Source organism: Salvelinus fontinalis, chromosome 15 (genome assembly GCF_029448725.1).
Source record: "Salvelinus fontinalis isolate EN_2023a chromosome 15, ASM2944872v1, whole genome shotgun sequence".
NCBI classification, from domain to species: Eukaryota; Metazoa; Chordata; class Actinopteri; order Salmoniformes; family Salmonidae; genus Salvelinus; species Salvelinus fontinalis.
The window spans coordinates 30630960-30650983 of record NC_074679.1 but is presented as its reverse complement, the minus strand read 5'-3'; the positions used below and the strand labels follow the sequence as shown (position 1 = coordinate 30650983).

General features: G+C 42.1%; 1 protein-coding gene across 4 annotated transcripts; it reads right to left on the bottom strand.

The window, feature by feature from the left end:
* Window positions 1-5536: 5536 nt before the first annotated feature.
* bag5 (BCL2 associated athanogene 5) lies at window positions 5537-20009 on the bottom strand. 4 transcript variants are annotated; one of them, XM_055863342.1, is made up of 3 exons: window positions 19885-20009; window positions 8443-9288; window positions 5537-8315 (listed from the first exon to the last, which is right to left on the bottom strand). In XM_055863342.1, the coding sequence occupies exons 1-3, from the start codon at window positions 19905-19907 to the stop codon at window positions 7778-7780; spliced, it is 1407 nt and encodes a 468-aa protein (XP_055719317.1). In that variant the 5' UTR covers window positions 19908-20009; the 3' UTR covers window positions 5537-7777. The 4 variants fall into 4 exon arrangements, with proteins under 4 accessions (XP_055719317.1, XP_055719318.1, XP_055719316.1 ...); XM_055863343.1 differs by lacking the exon at window positions 19885-20009 and adding an exon at window positions 17628-19814; XM_055863341.1 differs by lacking the exon at window positions 19885-20009 and adding an exon at window positions 13959-16741.
* Window positions 20010-20024: the final 15 nt, after the last annotated feature.

Genomic DNA, 20024 nt, shown 5'->3' with positions numbered 1-20024 from the left:
GTTATTGACTGTTTCATGTCGGTGCATTGTTTGTATTTTGTTTTTATTGTTTTGTTTATTTATTTATTGAAGCACTCACTCCCTGTACTTGCTTCCCGACTCTCAGCGCACTCGTTATAAGATCATCTGCATACAGTGACACTTTGTGTTCTTCACCAGCTCAGTGGATTCCAGTGAATGATAATGATAATTTTAAGGCCAAGGAAAGCGGTTCTATCGCAAGTGCAAAAAGGAGCGGGGACATAGGGCACCCTTGACGGTTCCCTCTGGAGAGGGGGAAGTATTTTGAATGTTGAGAGTTGGTGTGTACGCTAGCCGTAGTATTAGAATAGAGCAGACGTATCCATGAGATGAAATTGTACCTAAAACCAAATCTTCCCAAAATCTTAATCTATTATGATGCTTGTGTAAGGACATTTGTACTGTTCTATACTTCCTACAGCCACCCAGTGGCTGTGGCAGCCCCCCTGATGAATGTTGTTTACTTGTTTACTGGGTACAAAAGTAGCTTTTTTTGCCCAGGGACCTTGGAGCAGAAAAATGTATATGTTTATTGTCTTGTCCCCATTTTCTTGACCTTGGAGCAGAAAAATGTATATGTTTATTGTCTTGTCCCCATACCCACAACTCCAGGCTGTCACAAGATCTGTGTATATGGTAAGGCAGTGGTTGGTGGACTTTTGCCTGCTGTTTTAATATGCTATTTGTTCCAGGCAGTTCCTCCCTTGCCACTGCGTTTATGAGGAAGTCTACCACTGGTGAAGTCTGAAGGGCACCTGTCAAACTGCACGTAACTGTTCTAAATACTGCTTCCTCCAGTTAGTGAAGTAGCCAGTGTGGTCCATCCAGCCTTCCACATCTCATCAGAGACAGACAGCTATGTAGACATGAATGCAGCCACTGAGTCATTGTTTGTCTCTGTTTCCTTTATTCTGAGAACAGCATAGTCGCTGGATACTCTAAGTTCCAACTTGGTAGGTTTGTCCGACAAATTCCACACTGAGACAGCTAACCCCCTGCTAAGAATATAACCACTATTTGTTTAGCACGGGTAGTGGTGAGAGTTGGGGTGTGGGGTTATATTTTCTACTCCATTTTAGTATTTCTCCATTTGAACAGAGACCAAGGTGTGTCACATTCCTCTAAGGAATTCCTAGACAGACAGTAGGCTGTGCCAGTGTCCAACAGAACGTGCTGAAGGGCAGGTGAACACTGCAGAGAGAAGGAGAATCTGAAACCTGGACAGATCCTTTGAGACGAATGAGAACACTTCAGGTTGGGGGAACAATGGCCCCTGAAATACAGTAGCTAACACATCAAGACACTGTGTTGCTTTCTCCATTCCAAAGCCCACTGTCCAAGGTGAAATGTTTGCCCTGGCCTGGCCGTGGTAGGGATGCCACAATGATCGAGTGCCCCCTGGAGCATGAATGAAGATGTGCCAACCTCTAAGATTAGACACTACCCACCAGATACAGTGTAAATAGATGTGGCATGTCTTGTATATGTGTTCTCAGCCTTAAGCATGGCTTTTAAGGGAACTGAGAATGTAGGACTTGGTTTTGAGCTTGCCGCAGAAGGGATCTGTTTACAAAGGTTTCAAACATAGATTGATGCTCACCAGATAGTGTAAACACAGCAAAATATGCAGTAGAAACAAGACAGGCTGTGTAGAGCCACTGAAGAGTCCACTCAGAAGACAGTTATGTTGTTGTAGAGCTGAGCTCTCTTGTCCAGTGGAATAATGCTTTGCTCTGTTTTGAGGGTGATTTAATGACAACAGTAAATATGTGGAGATGCCTCTTAGGATCTTTGTATGTCTGCATGTGTGTACTCTGAGTTCCTGAGGTTGGGGTGAGGGATGGGCAGCAGTACATTTGTGGGAGTGGAAAAACAAAACACCATCCACAGTGCAAACAAGGGGCAGTTTCCGTGGAGGAGTGAGTCATTCACGTTGCTGTGGCAACCAGCCAACTGCTACTCTACTCCATCATTTATGGGCCTCCCAGCTCTGTCCTGAGATTTTCCCTATCAGTGAATTGAACCAGGATATAACAGACGTCAGCAGTCCTTGTTGCTCTAGATAGTTTCTGGCTGCCCTGCAGCTGGATAAGTTATGTACATTAGAGCACAATATCTTCCCTCTGACTGGCTGACTCTCCTCCAACTGTCTCCCTCCAGCTCCCCCACTCTCCTCCAGTCTGTTCTCTGTGACCTCACCGCTGGCGGTGTAATCATTTCTGGAAACCCACAGAATTTCTCACAGGGACGATGTGGGGGGGGGGATTAATTCCACAGCTGTCGTCCTTGAGTTACGTGTTTATTTGCCGAGGTTCGGCGCAAACTCAATTCATCATAACCTACTTACAGACAGATGGGGCTCGGACCAGGGCCAATGAAGAGAATCCACTGGACGATCATGGGACCTCACGTTACCCTGTCTTTCTATATAGAATTATAATACATTTCATGTATGTAACTACTCTAGCGACACATTACATGACATGACATGACAAAATACAGTATAGAATGCTCCAAACTGTTCATAAACACACATAGCAAACAAGAGCACCCACACACTACACTATTCATTCAAGTGGGGCCAAGCTCTCCAAGATCTATATCAGGCGGTGTGGTAGGAAGGAAAATCGTTAAAGACCCCCACCACCCAAGCCACAGACTATTCTTTCTGCTTCTGCAAAGCAAGCATTCCCGGTACCGGTGCAAGTCTGGCACCAACAGACTCCAGAAAAGCTTCTATCCCCAAGCAAAAATATCTGATAAATAGCTCACAAAATAGCTACACGGAGTATCTGAGTTAACCTTTTATTTTGGCACTGTCTCTATGAGCACTCACAGGGCCCTACACACTCACAAACACACTCACTCCATGACCAGCTCACTCACACATAATATACGCATACATTTATACTGACTCTACGCACACCCACTCACATACAAGCTGCTGCTACTGTTTATCTTATACCCTGTTGCCTAGTCACCTTACCCCTATATATATCTACAGTACCTCCATCACTGCAGTATCCCTGCACATTGTAAATATGGTATTGGAACTGACCCTGTATATAGTATGCTTACTTACTTAGTTATTGTTTTCTTCATATTTCTAGTTTTTTTCTAGTATTACATTGTTATTGATTATTGCATTGTTGGGTTTTGAGTTTGCAAGAAAGGCATTTCACTGTACTTGTGTATGTGACATTAACACTTGAAACTTGAATAGAAAAAGATGGGGAGAAGAAGAGCTGAAACATAAACAGTGATGAAGGGGGGAGGACAATGTGTTTATGTGTGGATGGTTATGTCATCCAGTAGGGTTTCTATTTTAGCCAGAGTAATGGTGCAGATGCAGAAGGGAAGAACATTACATAACTTGCATACAAAGAACCCACCACTACAGAAGCACTGATCTGGGGGTGGGGGGGATGGGTGGAGGGAGGCAGGCAGGGGGATTGATTTGACTAAGCAGCTAGCTGGCCTGGACCGTGTGACCTGGACCGTGGAGTCAGTAGCCTCATCATTGACAGGTTGTTGCACATAGCGTTACCGTGTAGCAGCACTGAACCATGTTGTGAGGAACTGAAATGCTTGGCATGTTTTCACGTTAGTGCGACACACTAATGCAGTTTTCATAGCGACCCCAAGTTTAAACACGCTGCAAGGTGCAGTCCATATGTGTGAGTGGGCCTCGCCCTGATTAACAGCACACACACCCTCTCTCTGGACGTTGACAGGGTCACTGGGTGTGTGCGTGGCCTGTTATCTGGCTCTCTCTAGTGGCCATAAGTAGGAACAGTTGTGCCCTATGGGAGAAAGAAAACAGAGACAAAAAATAACTTGGCACAGTACCTATGAAATTACCCAGTGTTTAAGTTGGCAGGCACTCTCAACTGATACTGTAGTAATGCTATAGTGATACTGTACAGAGTTGCAGGTGATGGAGCGGAAGTGAGCCCGTGCTGAGACACCCTGTCGTGTGAAAGGTCATGACCCCACACATGGGGTTTACGTTTGGACATGTTCCGTGCGGCCAGTCGCCCTGTCGCTCCCACAGTTCTGCTTCTGAGCTAATGGTCTGAAAAGCCTTTATATGATGGACTTTTAATGTAGACCGCTGGGGGCTTTTCTGAAATCCATCAGTCAGCCTCTGTGTATGTGTGTGTGTTGAGGCCAAGGTCACTGACGTCTTTATGAAGTGTGGGCATTGGGAGGAATCTCGGACTATGGTTGATTGGATACTTTGGTTTCAGGTAGAGGTCAAGGCTGGGCAACAGGCACTTTAGTGCCCCAAAACTCATACCACTTAACCTGATGGAATGTGACCATATACACTACCTTTCAAAAGTTTGGGGTTCAACAGTTAAAAGTTCAACAGTGAAGAGGCAACTCCGGGATGCTGGCCTTCTAGGCAGAGTTGCAAAGAAAAAGCCATATCTCAGATTGGCCAATAAAAATAAAAGATTAAGATGGGCAAAAGAACACAGACACTGGACCGAGGAACTCTCCCTAGAAGAACAGCATCCCGGAATCACCTCTTCACTGTTGACGCTGAGACTGGTGTTTTGCGGGTACTATTTAATGAAGCTGCCAGTTGAGGACTTGTGAGGCGTCCGTTTCTCAAACTAGACACTCTAATGTACTTGTCCTCTTGCTCAGTTGTGCACCGGGGCCTCCCACTCCTCTTTCTATTCTGGTTAGAGACCGTTTGCGCTGTTTTGTGAAGGGAGTAGTACACAGCCTTGTATGAGATCTTCAGTTTCTTGGCAATTTCTTGCATGGAATAGCCTTCATTTCTCAGAACAAGAATAGACTGACGAGTTTCAAAAGACAGTTCCTTTGTTTCTGGCCATTTTGAGCCTGTAATCAAACCCACAAATGCTGATGTTCCAGATACTCAACTAGTCTAAAGAAGGCCAGTTTTATTGCTTCTTTAATCAGGACAACAGTTTTCAGTTGTGCTAATATAATTGCAAAATGGTTTTCTAATGATCAATTAGACTTTTAAAATGATAAACTTGGATTAGCTAACACAATGTGCCATTGGAACACAGGAGTGATGGTTTCTGATAATGGGCCTCTGTACGCCTATGTAGATATTCCATCAGCCGTTTCCAGCTACAATAGTCATTTACAACATTAACAATGTCTACACTGTATTTCGGATCAATTTGATGTTATATAAAAAAAATAAAAAAAAATTGGGGTCACATTTCTAAGTGACCCCAAACTTTGGAACAGTAGTGTATGTGCATACATAAATGGGTGATACATTGGGCTTCATTTGGGTGGCCTTTCAAATCTGTAGCAGAATAAAAGCAGATAAAAAGTACATTGGCAGTACAAATCTAGCTAGATATACTACTCCCAATGGAAACTCTTCTAAATATATTATTTATATTTTGAAGGTTAACAAATTGTAGTTGTTTTTATACATGGAGTTTTGTAATCTGTCTACTCATGAGTGTTGTCATGGGAATGGCAAAACCAGGAATAAAAAAGTCTTTACACAACTAGATCCGGGACACACCTTTTTATTTTGGAGTGGGAATAAAAAGTCAAACAAACCTATTATTGAAGCATTCACACATCATTTAAACCTCAGTGTGCGTTTGTACACGTGCATCTTGTATGAGAAACACAGCAAAGCCTGTCACAATCCACTTAGTCAAAGGCGACTGGAGAAACAGATCGTCAAATTAAAACATTTAATACTGTACCCCACAGACACATTCCTGCCATTTGCAAAGTAAGCAAACCAAAAGGTCCACCACAGAGTAAGGAACATAAAAAGTGTCCTTGAAATAAATCAGCTTTGGTACTTGGAAAAATAAAACAAACTTATAACATTCTTCACTGACAAAATGATACATTCTACCCCTAAAATGTTCAATGCATTTTCAAACACTGGATGCAACTGATGCATAGCATACATAGTTCAGATAGAACACCTTGCATTGCTTTCAGATAAGAGGTATGTTCTATTTTTGCAAGGTTGTGTGCAACTGTGCGTTGATAATCACACCTACTGGTACGTGAGCAGATCAAGAGGAGAATTATAACAGTAGCTAGTGTTAGCCTCTGATCTGGCAGGGTTGGTTGGTTTGAGACAGCATTAGGTTTGCTGTGTGAACAAAAACCCATTACATGAAGGCCACACTGAACACTGTCTAATCGAATCATTATCTCACTTATGAGTCAGACATCCCATGACCGTGTAGCTGGATTTCACTGTTTTTGTGCCATATGTTTTTCAACAGCAGCAGGGGAAGGGTTGAATAACCCCTGTCATGTTGAGAGTCTGGGAGTTCTGTGGGAGTTAACTGAAGACTGTTTATGCTCTGTTAGTACTTAGGGCTATCTACCAGGCATGCAGGGGTCCATTTACAAACAGCTGAGGTATAATGCTGAAAATTTGTAAAAAGTGCAAATTTCTCACGGTGACAATAGCCTAGGTGCTCCTCAGTCACCCATTTAGTGATTTTTCTTTTCTTTGTGCATTCAGGATTATTTTGTAAAAGGTAGCAGCCAGTCCCTCCCTAGCTTGTGTGTGGAGTATGGTGGGGGTTGCTTTGTTTGGGATAAAAACACCGGGAGGGGGGGGGGGGGGGGGGTTGTGAAAGGAAAGACAGATTTTTTTTACTAATAGCTTCCTACCTCTGCTGAAGCGGTTTTAGACTGCCCTGCACACTGTGTTCACTGTAAACAGCTATAATAATAGTAAGGTAAAATCAGTGACCCTCACCAGGGCTCCCATACACACTCCTCTGACAATAGAAAAGTCACAGACAAAAACAAACCCACCTCCACTCTGTTTTTCCCCTTCACTAAATTCAATGCAGACAGGATATAGCCTCACAAACACACAAGTCACAATCAACATTTAGCTACAAATTACAGACAAACAGTCATTTATCGTGTCTACAAATATTCATTCTTTAGAACTAGGCCTTTAACTAACCCTCTAAGTTGACAAAGGATCTCACAGGCCGTTTAACTTCACCGAGTTCCATGCCCATCCTCATTATTGTAGGACAGTGGGGAAAGCCATGAAGAAGCTCTCCTTTTCATTTGTCATCTGAACAGTTGCCAGAGACTGGTGTGTCCAGCCATGGTTAGGGGAGTTTGCCTCAGAAGTGTTGAATAATAAAGGAAGAAAGAGAGCAGAGGATAAGCAAAATGAACAGGTGAAGATCTTGTCTCACAGTGCTGATGTACACTCTCTGTTCATCTCGGTAAAGAAGTATTTTGAGACATCACAGACATCGTTTGGCTGAGTTAATTTACAACTGACCTCCAAAGTAGTCAAGCAAAACATGGATACCATTGAGATGTAATTACTCTAGTCCCACTCCTGCTTTTGAAAAACAGACGACGTGACTGGATCTTAACTACTCTGACCACCACCATAACAGGCTTCAGTGCTTTTGGCCGCAGGCTTTACAACCACACAACAACACTGATCAAAACTCATATACATACAGTAGATTTCAAAAAGATGCTCAATAAACTTTCAAAAGCACGTCATAACACTTTTCTCCAAATTCTATTTCACAAAAATGTTGTTGGGTTGTTTTTTTTTACCCACAGGCCAGCGACAATGACAACAAAGAGACCAAAAGCGCTGCTGCAGTGCATTCTGGGATTTAGTCAAAATGTACAGACCCCAACTCTTAGAGTGATGATACACCAGTGTATATATACAATTTAATAGGTTGGCGTACCCATACTTCAGCTATGTATAGTCTTTTCCAGTGGATCAGTATTCCCACTCGTCTGTCTTCATGTCCAGATAGCTGAGGATGTTCTGGGCAAACTTGACTGCCTGCTTGCGGGCCACTTTGGTCATCTCATCACCCTGTGGGTCAACTGCATCCAGGGCCAGCAGCTGTTTAGTTAGAAGCTCCTCAAGCAATATGTAGCTCTTGTCGGCCCGCTTGCCGTTGAAGCAGAGTACCTGGGCCTGGAGGTCTGACAGGCTGCCCAGGACCATCCACACAGCCCTGTGTTGTGGGGGCTCGTTGGAGCCGGGCTGGCGGCAGATCAGGGCCTCACGGAGGTCCAGGAAGGTGATGACAGCCTGGACCTCCAGCACAGCGCGTCGGCGGGCCTCACGGATACAGGGGTTACGGGCCGTATCCACCTGGTCCAGATGTGTGAGGAGACTCTGGAGCTCAGGCTTGGGCCTGAAGAGGTCGCCCACCCCACAGTGTCGCAGAACCTCCCCGCGCAGCTGGCCCACCCGACCCCGCACCGCCTCAATCTGACGGATTGAGTCATTCTGCGCCAAGTCATACCTGAAAAAAGAAAGATGTATACAACATCACATTTCTGAGCCAATATGTACCTGAAAGCATGTATACACACATGCATACTGTATTTCCTTTCTGTACTATTATTTGTAATGGTAGTAAAGCTGTGTACCTGCGCGTGTCGTCTCCCTCTCCCTCCAGGTCCAGGTGTTTGAGCAGGCCGTTGATCTCCTCCACCACCTGTTTGCGGTAGTTCCGGACCGCTGCATTCCCCGACACGTCCAGGGCATCCAGCTCCACCAGAAGCTCAGTGAGCACGCGGGACAGGTGGGCACAGCTATCCCTCCCACTCAGCCCCATCAGCAGTGCCACCAGCTGGCTGCGCGCCCCACTCACCTGCACCATCACCTGGTTGATCCTCTGCACGGCCACGTGCGTGTCTTCTGACAGGGGGAGGGTCTGCTGGCGCGTGCGGCCCTCGATCACGTCCTGCACGGCACACAGTCGTGTCAGGGCCCGATAGCGAGCCTTGCGAAGGGGCACCCTCCCTCCTGTCTTCACCTGGGTGAGCCTCAGTATCAGCTCCTGCACGGCATCCACCAGCTCATCACTGATCTCTGCTGTGCCCCCGGCCCGCTGCGGTTCCACCACCCCCTGCTCCACCAGCCTCTGGGCCTCCCGGCTCAGCTCCTCGATGGCCAGGCGAGACGGGTGGGTGGCGTTCTCCTCAAGGTAGCGCAGCAGCCCCTCCACCTCCTGGGCTGCTCTCTTGCGTGCCCCCTGTAGGTCTGCCCTGCCCTCCGTGTCCACCTGGTCCACCTCCAGGAGCAGCCGGGTCAGCTCGCGCTCCAGCCGCCGATACTCCCGCTCGTTCTTCAACCCGCTGAAAGTGCACACCTGAGGGCCCAGAGACTGGACCTCCCGCTGGACCTCATAGAGCCGTATCATGGCTGGGTGCTGCTGCTGCTGGCTGCCATGGTCCATCCTCTTTCCACCATCAAAGGGCTTTCCAAACAAGCTGCAAAACAGGCACAGCACAAATGCAAAAACAAAAGTTCATAACTTAAACACATTCATAGGAAAAATCTACACTCTCTAAAATGTAATATTTTTTCAATCAGTTGTTCAACTTTAAAATAGGAAAATGGGAAGAAAAAAATAAGCTTATCAGTATGAGGCTTGTCCAATTCAGTATGTTAGGCCAGGTGTTCTTGTTTCCATTATGTAATGTTGACCTAAGCTGCCTGCGGTTTTCCAAGCTCCACCCAAAATAAATCAAGCGTGAACAAGACGCTTTTGTACACTGTTATTACCTCAAAGAACAAATAGTTACTGTAGGTTTAAATTAACTTGATGCACTTGATCAAAGTACAATACCAATTTGTTATTGTGACAGTTTAACCAACAAGAATTATGCATGCATGTCCTAAAAACAGGCAATAAATTAATTAAAACATTTAATGATAACACTAGCATGACAATCATTAAACTCCTTACTGAAAGTAGGCTACAGCTCTAGACACAGTGCTGGCTACTATTTCAGCTTATGTCCAAGGCTGTCTAATGAACACCACTGAACTAAGTCTGATTACTGCAGCGACAACAATGCCGTTTTACACCCCAGGTCCGAAATAACCATAATTGAGTTACATTCTTCAAAGAACGTCTGAGCGGACTGAAAATGACACCCAACAGAACTAATTCCTCTCACTCAAAGATGACTGTTTCCTTAATTGTATAAAATAGTCAACACTACTTACAAAAACTCCAGAGGGAAAACTCAATGAATAAGATCAAGCTGGCTCAGGTAAGATCAAGCTGGCTCAGAAGAACACACCAGTAGCCTAACTTCTGCACCATCGGCATCCAGACACTGCAGATTGAGAGGCTCTCAAAATATTGTATTTGCAGGCGGTTCCTCTGCTGCTATTCCACAGTGATGTGTCTGTAATGTCACAATAGACAGGTCATTTTTCTCATTCTTAAAGAGACAGTGTGTCACTGTTGTTCACCATATGAGGGATTTTTCCAAAAGGGGATTATGGTGAGAGAGAGTGCCGATTTGGCAGTCATTATGGGATTACTAGGGTCCATTTAACAGTCCCGAGGACAAAAAGTCTATTGGTTACATTGCAATACCACTCAGATAATAAACCCAAATGAAAAGTCTCAAATAATGTCGGTGTGACATAGGTTTTGACTATAGCCTATATGTAGTATTGTCTAAGGAGAGCCATTGGAAACAGTCAGTTGAGACAATATAGACCTAGGGCTTATAGTATTCTCCTACATGCCACACGACTGTTCTGAAACCTATTTTGTTGCTAGTAATGGATAAGATTAGCATTCAAATTGGCCATTTTAATTGATAGGATTTGTAATATTCAATAAATATAGGAACTAACATTTGATTTGGACCAAACTTTTTTTTTTTTAACAATGAGTAAGACATGAGGAATCCAAAGAAATTGTCAAAAGCCTCCCACGGACCCCCCACACCAATCCCAACCCAACAAGGCCTATACAGTATCAGTTCTCTATGTTTGACAAGTAGTATGGAGCTGCAGCTTGGGAGTATTGTTTCTTCATCCTATGTAATGTATTCTCAGTGAATATGTTTTTGTTTGTTTTTCCCTATTCAATTAGTCATTGACATTGTTAGGTTCATGTCCCATCCCACATCCTGATAACACCAGGTTCTGACCACTAAATGGTGCTGTTCCAGCTTTTAAGTGATTTTTTTTAAGGACCCCTAAATGTATAAGGGATAGTTCACCCAAATTACATATTGGTTTCCTTACCATGTAAGCATATCTATGGACAATGTATGACAGCAACCCATTATTTTGTTTACCTGGCCAGTTTCAAATGCTAACTTTTTTGCATTTGTGGCAAACATGACGCGTGAAAATGCTAATATAGGTACCATTGACTTGAATTGGATTTGTGCTACAAATGCTTAAAAGTTAGCATTTGAAACCGTGGCCAACAAAACCAAAGCATGGGTTGATGTCATACCTTATCAATTTGTTGGTTGGATGTTTTGACAAAATATTGCTTTGAACGTTCGTTTTGGACTGATACCCGACTGAGCATTCTACGCAATGCATCGTCAATGAGTGCTGATGAAGATTTAATCAAAAGTGCATTACTGTGGCTTGGAAATACAATGAAATTCAAAAGGCAAATAATTAGTAGGAAAACCTTTTGTCATCATTTTGAGGACAACATATTGACTTTAGATGCAGTAGAACATTAGCTAGCTAAGATTGAGGGGAGGCCACTGGATTTTAGCTGGCTAAAGTTAGCATTGTTAGCTATGTTTGACAAACTTTAATAGCTAATGACAACATTACCATCTGTCTAAAGTAAATTTAATGACGCGATAATGCTGATAAAGTTGTTTCCTACTAAATATGACTACTTTTGCAATGCCATTGTATTTCCAGGCACTATAGTGTAATTTAGATTAAACCGTTAGCCTCCATCCAGAATAACTGTGCTGATCACCACTTTAGGGCACCACTGTAGCGCCACCGATAGAGGGCGTTTTGAGAACGTTCATAACGCGACTGAGTGACGGAGGTGCACCCTATGAATAGACTGCTTACAGGGTAAGGAAACCAATGTTATTTTGTAATTTGGGTGAACTATCCCTTTAACATTGAGGGGGGAATCTTCCAACCCTTTTCACCTATTAGCAGGAGCAACGCCATCTAGTGGTCAAACCTGGCAATATCAGGATGTAGGATGGGACAAACTTAACTTCAATGACAAATTTCCCTGAACAAGGGAAGAAAACCATTATCGAATTCACTGAGAATACATTATGTAGGATGAAGAAACAATATTCAGAGCCGCAGCTCCATACTACTAAACATAGAGAACTGATACAGTATACTCGCTGTTGTGATAGGATTGGAGTGGGGTGTGGGGGATCAGCTTTTGAACATTTATTTTTTCTTACACATTGTTAGAAAAAAAAGTTGTCAAAATAAGATGTTACGTACTATATTTACTGAATAGTATATGAATCCTATAAATTAAAATGGTCAATTTGGGTGCAATTATAGCTTATTTTATATCAGAGATCAAATGACATTTCAACAAAATAATGTTGTAGGAATCTTATCTGTTTGTAACTACAGAAACGATTTGAGAATAATGTGAGATGGCGGGTGTCATGGCTTGCTGAATTGAGATGGATTGACACAGGAAGGACAAGAGGTATTTCTGAGGGTTAAACGAGAAATGAAAGAGAAAATTATTAAATTTTTCCAGAACAGGCCTCAGGAGACAGACAGACACTAGGCTACTTGTTAGACAGACACTAGGCTACTTGTTGTCTTTTGAATTAATATAACCAGACACAGTAGTATGAAAGACCATCTCAAATAATACTGTGCTGCTATTGTACTCCTACCTAAACGCATGGTGACGACCACACAAATCGACAACTAGATCTTCGCAAACAAAATCCTATCTACATGAGGTACATTGAATAAAACAGCATACATTTCATTTTGCTGTCATTTTAGGATGAGTAATAAATAAAACCCGAAAGGTTAGTCAAACCTCCCAGATATGTAACCTCACTCTGTATGTCAGAGAGTGGTAGCCTATCAGGAAGGGACATACATTGTTATGACCACATTCTGAATCTCCGGAAAGGTCTCCAAACCAGGATGCCACCGGCAAATGCCCCTTTTCTGGCCACAATTAGGCACGGTTTAGGCTACCTGTAAGGCCAACAGTTTACAAGTCAAAAATTGCCCGACACAGAACCCGATAAGAGCAAACAGATCAAACTTGATGTCTTCTGTGGGCTGCCAACATGGCTAATATCTTTACATATCTTAGACCCAGGTCACTACATTGATACCTGTAGTCTACAATTGAGCTGTGTAAGGCAGGGATCATCAACTAAATTCAGCTGCGGGACTATTTTTGGGGGAGCGGATGGTCAGGGGGCCGGAACATAATTACAAATAATTTGTAGACTGCAAATTGACCGCAAGAAGCCCAAACAGATATAACATTTGACTAAAACAATCGTTTCAAACCTTGCTTACGTTTGTATACGATCACATCCATTTCTCTATTATGCGTGGGAAAACTTTCCTAAATGTAAATCACTTTGAGCTGATTTGCTGGTGTTTTTACTATTTTATGTCCAACAATGAAACAAAATGAAAAGAATTTGGCTCAGAAAACTTGGGGGGGACAAATAAAATCACCAGTTGGGGAACTCCGGTGTAAGGTGATGCTCCGTGAGGCTTATTGTCTGAGAGACCCATTCTCCAATACGAGTTCTAGAACAGTCCCTCTTCAAACGCAGCAAATCAGTGAGCAAATACTTTGCATTGCATGTATGCCTATCTACAGTAACGTTACTACATGCCTACTACAGAGGGCTTAAAGCATTATGTAATCGTAAGCAACCGATCTAATATTTTACTTACCGACCGAATGGAGATAGATATAACAGTGAACACAACAACAGTGTGTGTCACCGCAAAGAATGCATGCACCAACTCGCATACCGCCACATAGGCATGCAGTGCTGCCTCTGGCCTATCTCTCAGACAAAACGTATTTTCAAAACTGTCAGTTCCTAGGTTGCGGTTTCAATGTAACAGACGCCAGCAATGTCTCACCACCTTCCCAGCTGCGCATGAAATGTCTCACCTTTTCAAAGCGCCAAAGACATTCGCGCACATTTCTAAAGATGTCCGTTTCCATCAGCTAGCCAACAATGATCATAATCGATGTTGTGTCATCCAAATACGTATCCTTTCTCTTTATGTAGGTATGTAACGATAATTTGTTTTCAATGGCTGATTCTCCTCGGTACAGTCCAACAGCACTATGCACTGCGGTGTTGCCCCTCCCACGCACCAATTCAGAGGGTTTGTTCACGCGCGTCATAAACTAGTCTTCAGTGGACTGTACAAAATGATCGTATATAGAGTTGCGCAGGAGTTTGATGTTATAATTCCTATTAAAAACTATTTGAAATGTATTGTATTTACATGGGATATCAAGCACTTGGCATCATCAAAAACGTGAGACCAACTAAGGTGCTGATGGAATACCACAATGACATAGATTACATTTTTGCAAATATTATGGCAACTTCCATATCCATACCGGATTTAAGAGGTAAGACTGCCTGTACACAAAATGGATTAGTTACGACCCAGGGGCTTAAACTCAGGAGAATATAATATTGCAGGACATTCAGACAGAAGTGTATAGCCTAGAACAGACTACAAGAATTGAGCGCTGGTCGGCCAAGACATAGAATCGGAAAATTTGACCATGATTCATAACCACCTACTGGCAACAGTGTAGAACACATCATGGGGACTGTGGAGGATGGTTGACCACTGAATGACCGATGGTCGGTCTTGGGCCCCCTACATATGGTGTGTAATGCAGAATATGACAGGTAATTGTGTCAGTTCATATTTAGCCTGTATCTGCAACATTTGAACCTGAATAGGTCCCAGGTATCTTCTCTGTTTGCTGCCTACTGAATATGAGATAGTCTGACCCTGAATAAAACTTTGGCTTATGGCCATATTTGTAAACACTATGACCAGTGGTTTAGTGGAGGGTAAATGCACAACAATCAGCGTTAATCCATCCATTGTTTTACCATTGCATAGCTAACTGTGACCTAGGAGCATACAGAGAAGGAATTGCAAGTTGCATCAAAATAGCCCGGAAGTAAAGACACACTGGGAGCCAAATTTGAAATGGAGCAGGGTGGGACAAAATTGCATTAAAAAACAATTTAAATGTACACTGAATAAAAATATAAATGCAACATGTAAAGTGTTGGTCCCATGTTTCATGAGCTGAAATAAAAGATCCTCAAAATTTTCCATGCGCACTTAAAGCGTATTTCTCTCAAATTTTGTGCGCAAATTTGTTTACATCCCTGTTAATAAGCATTTCTCCTTTGCCAAGATGATCCATCTACGTGACAGGTTTGGCATATCAAGAAGCTGATTAAACAACATAATCATTGGACAGGTGCACCTTGTGCAGAGGACAATAAAAGGCCACCTAATTGTGCAGTTGTCACACAACACAATGCCACAGATGTCTCAAGTTGAGGGAGCGTGCAAATGGCATGTTGACTGTCCACCAGAGCTGTTGCCAGATAATTGAATGTTAATTTCTCTACCATAAGCCGCCTCCAACTTCATTTTAGAGAATGTGTCAGTACGTCCAACCAGACTCACAACCGCAGACCATGTGTATGCCGTCGTGTGAGGGCGAGCGGTTTCCTGATGTCATTGTTGTGAACAGAGTGCTCCATGGTGACAGTGGGGTTATGATATGGACAGGCATAAGCTACAGACAATGAACAGAATTGCATTTTAATTGATGGCAATTTGAATGCACAGAGATATCGTGACGAGATCCTGAGGCCCGTGTTTCAGCATTATAATGCACGGCCCCATGTCGCAAGGATCTGTACACAATTCCTGGAAGCTGAAAATGTCCCAGTTCTTCCATGGCCTGCATACAGTAACTCACCAGACATGTCACCCATTGAGCATGTTTGGGATGCTCTGGATCGATGTGTACGACAGAGTGTTCCAGTTCCCACCAATATCCAGCAACTTTGAACAGCCATTGAAGAGGAGTGGGCCAACATTCCACAGGCCACAATCAACAGCCTGATCAACTCTATGCGAAGGAGATGTGTCGCTCTGCATGAGGCAAATGATGGTTACACCAGATACTGACTGGTTTTCTGATCCACACCCCTGCTTTTTTTTGTTTAAAGATATCTGTGACCAACAGATGCACATCTGTATTCCCAGTCATGTGAAATCCATAGATTAGGGCCTAATTTATTTATTTTTGAAATTGTTGCGTTTATATTTTTGTTCAGTATATTTTCGGAAGGGCTGTGGTCACTATTCAATTAAAGGTGCAATATGCAGAAATTTCTCTGCCATTTCCTGGTTGCAAAAATTCTAATAGTTAGCCTAATTTCAGTTTGTGACAAAACAAGCAATGTATAGTGTAGAGAATCATTGTACCGTCTAAACCGCTGTGAAATATATTTTCAATAACCCAAAATATTGTATTTAAAGCTTTTTAAAGTTGGTGTACAAAAGTAAAAGAAGCAAAAACTAAACTTAAGAATGGGAAGCATAGAAATAGGGGACACATAACAGATCTAACACTCCCTATACATGCTTTCAATGAGAATGACACATCTAAAACTCACATTTCTATGTGAATTTGGTCAGTCCCCCAAAAAGTTACATATTGCAGCTTTAATACATCTTATGGTAGTGGAGCTATTTTATAGTTTTTTTCACAGGTCCATTATTTTCCCATTTACGTCTTATAGCAACCCTATATTGTTGGCAGCCCTGGTGTGAAAGAGAGGAATGGCAGAGCAGACCGTCATATGAGCCTAAATACTTTGGTATGCAACTTGGAATTCAAATCTAAGAGGCCCAGTGCTTCTATAGTAAAAAGAAACTCACATCTGTGCCATTTGCAAGCGATGTTGTTAGGCTACATTGTATTGTATTAAGAGGACCACAATGGAAATACTTTTAATAATTTTGTTGTGTTATCTTGAATGATTTTTAAATGTATTGGATCAACATGTGTGGTTATATATATATATATATATATATATATATATAAAATAAGTCAAATCATATTATTCTTTCCTCTTCAGAGAATACAAGTGATACATTGTATTATTTCGCTTGACCGTGAGAACCACGAGTTCTTTCAAGTTTCGCAATGTATGTTCTGGAGGTTTGCATAAAAATAAAGTGAATAGGCTATATTACATGTCACTACAGTAGCCTATAGGCTTACTATTTCATTTTTTCACGACATCTAAACTGATTGAAAATACACACTACACAGCGCAAAGCCCGCAACATGATCTCCAGGACAGACAAGCCACTCAACCACTGATTTGATTAACATATGTAGGATATGATGGGTATAGGGTCTTCTCTATTCGCTACAAAAAATTGTAAAGGAATAATGTTAGGAAACAAGAAGTTCAACCTACAGAGGTCAACTGATTTGGCATAAATAGAAGCAAGCACCAACAGCTTGATAAAAAGTGTAAAACACACGTGAAAGCTTAATTATAATATTAGGGGAATAGGTCCATGGTAAAAACCAGAGAATAGAATACAATTTGATGAATTAGAAAAAATATTTGTTGAGATGCAGCCATGTGCATCATGGTTTCTTAAATCAATATGGGCAGCACCCGGTGCTGAAAGTTGAGTAGGCAAATGTACTAACAAGAGGGCTTTGTTGGACCACTATTTTAAAAATAAGAGGTAGGCTTACCTGTGGAAGGGGAATTTTAGTCAAACCTCTTTGATGCTTGTATAATGAATGATCTTTTTAAGGCTGTATAGCTTCTTGCATTTCAAAATGGGGAACCGTTGATCTACTTCAGAGAAACTGTCTAGAGTGATTTCCTGTTGTTTTGACTCACTAGACTAGAATACCTAGCTGTTGCCACAGAACGAGACAACCAATTCACATCTGTACCGTTTACCCTAGTTTCGTCTTATTCTCCACACACGTACCAAGATAACGTGTTTTGTATATGCTTGCATAAGATAGTTTATCTATATAAGGCTTCACTCGTGTCATCGAACTCTTGGACGTACACCTCAGAGTGCATAACTGACCAGCTTCATTATTGCAATTCTTATTATAAAGATTGATTGTTTGAAGAAATAAAGTATCTCTAACTTGGTTAGAATTTTCCACCACACCTGTTTGACAGACGCAATTATGTTATCCATATATTTGTCACTATAGCTATTTCCTCCAATACTGTCACCATGTACTCCTTAAATAGGCCTATCTGCTTTCTGCATCAGACTTTGGCCTCATGTCTGGGGTGGAAAATCAACTTCTGAAAGTACCATGCTTAGATTCATAATGACATCTCAGATTAAATTCTTTGCAACCAGCAACAGTTTCGTTGCAAACAAGACACACTGGTTTGGCATTGGAGAAATACATTTAAGATTAATATATTTTAATAGAGTAGGTAAAGGCCTATTAATAGAGACATTGGTGAATTAACCACTGTAATCAGATTGAAATGATCACATTGTCATTTAATTGATTATCCCACTAACCACATGTTAAATGTGTAGTGGGGATATGAATTGGGCAGATAGTAGGCTATATGTTCTGGCCCGCCGAGTAGCTACAAGCTCAGGAACAAATTGCCTAGAGGCCAACCCCAATTGTATATTGTAAATTCAATCACCCCCTTCACCATCATCTTCATTCAGATCATTCAAAAATGTGTGGATATTGGCTAGTGCTAAAGTTGAAGAACCCGTGTTGTCTCTGTGAAATGAAATTGTTATTGCCAGTGCACTCTGAAGAAACAACAATACCATGTAGCCTAACAACATCGCTTGCAAATGGCACCAATGTGAGAGCTGTTTCACTATTGAAGCACTGGTGCTATTAAATTTAATTCCACGTTGCATATCAAAATATTTAAATGCATATGGGATGGTCTGCTCTGCCCATAACAGTCACTCCAAGAATATGGTTGCTAAAAGATTGAAATGGGAAAATAATGTAGGCCTACCTGTGAAAAAACTCCCCAATTCAGTCTTATGCAGACTATATATTTAATGTATTACATGAATGGTGACCACAGTTCTTCCAAAAATACATTTAAATTGTTTTTTATGCATTTTTCCCACCCTGCTCCATGTATACAATGTATTGTATTTCAAATGTGGCTCCCAGTGTGGCTTGTTCCAGGGGTATTTTGACTCATCTGACAGTTCCTTCTCTGTATGTTCCTAGAATGTTACCTTCTAGCTCCCATCTCAAATGAGCATCATCTACAGGCCTATTAGACCTCCATGACCTTGGGAGTCTTTTTCCCACTCATGGGTTGTGTTCAGTAGTGCACAACATTGCCAAATCTGTTTTCGTATTGGACATGTTCATGTAATTCTGAGCAGAAAGTCGCCCGCTTTGTATGATGTCATACTGCTAACTCTACCTTCAAAAGTCCAAAGGCCCCATTAGAATCCCTTTAAAGTGCACTTTTCCTTCCTCAGTAATCACTGACTGATGACACATGATTGGACATGTGAACGCACCGGCTCCACCAGATTACTTTTACCTGTCCAGTTATTTTGAAGTTCTAATCAGTGATGGAAGGGGGAAGGAAAGCTGTAGCTAGCTACTTTTTGTAGAATTTTAACGGGGCTCCAAATGTTGGAGAGGACAATGGTCCTCTTTGGAACAAGTGCACCGCTGGTCAACATTGGACTCCCAGTCACCTCACCTGTCCCTTGACAGCAATTTTGCTCTCTGAGAACATAATGTCAGTCAAAGTGCAATAAATCCACACATATGAATGAAAACATTACTGTGGCGTAATTTGTTTGTTGTCTTTTAGGTACAAGCTAAATGTAGGCTAGCATGTAGGCTAGCTATCTACGTTGTAGATATCTGAACGGTGTTAGCTAAATTAATTAATTTGAAATAATAGAGATAGCTACTATTATAATCTGTCAGGAATATATGATAAGCTACATGTCCTCATGCTTACCTGCATAACCAACGTACAGCCATAATAGGGAAAAGATCGATATAATGCTAAACATTACCAAGCACAACCACAATCTGAGATTTAGCTACTAGCTAGCTGGCTACTACTAGCTTTTTTTTCAGGACAAATGAGATCACGGC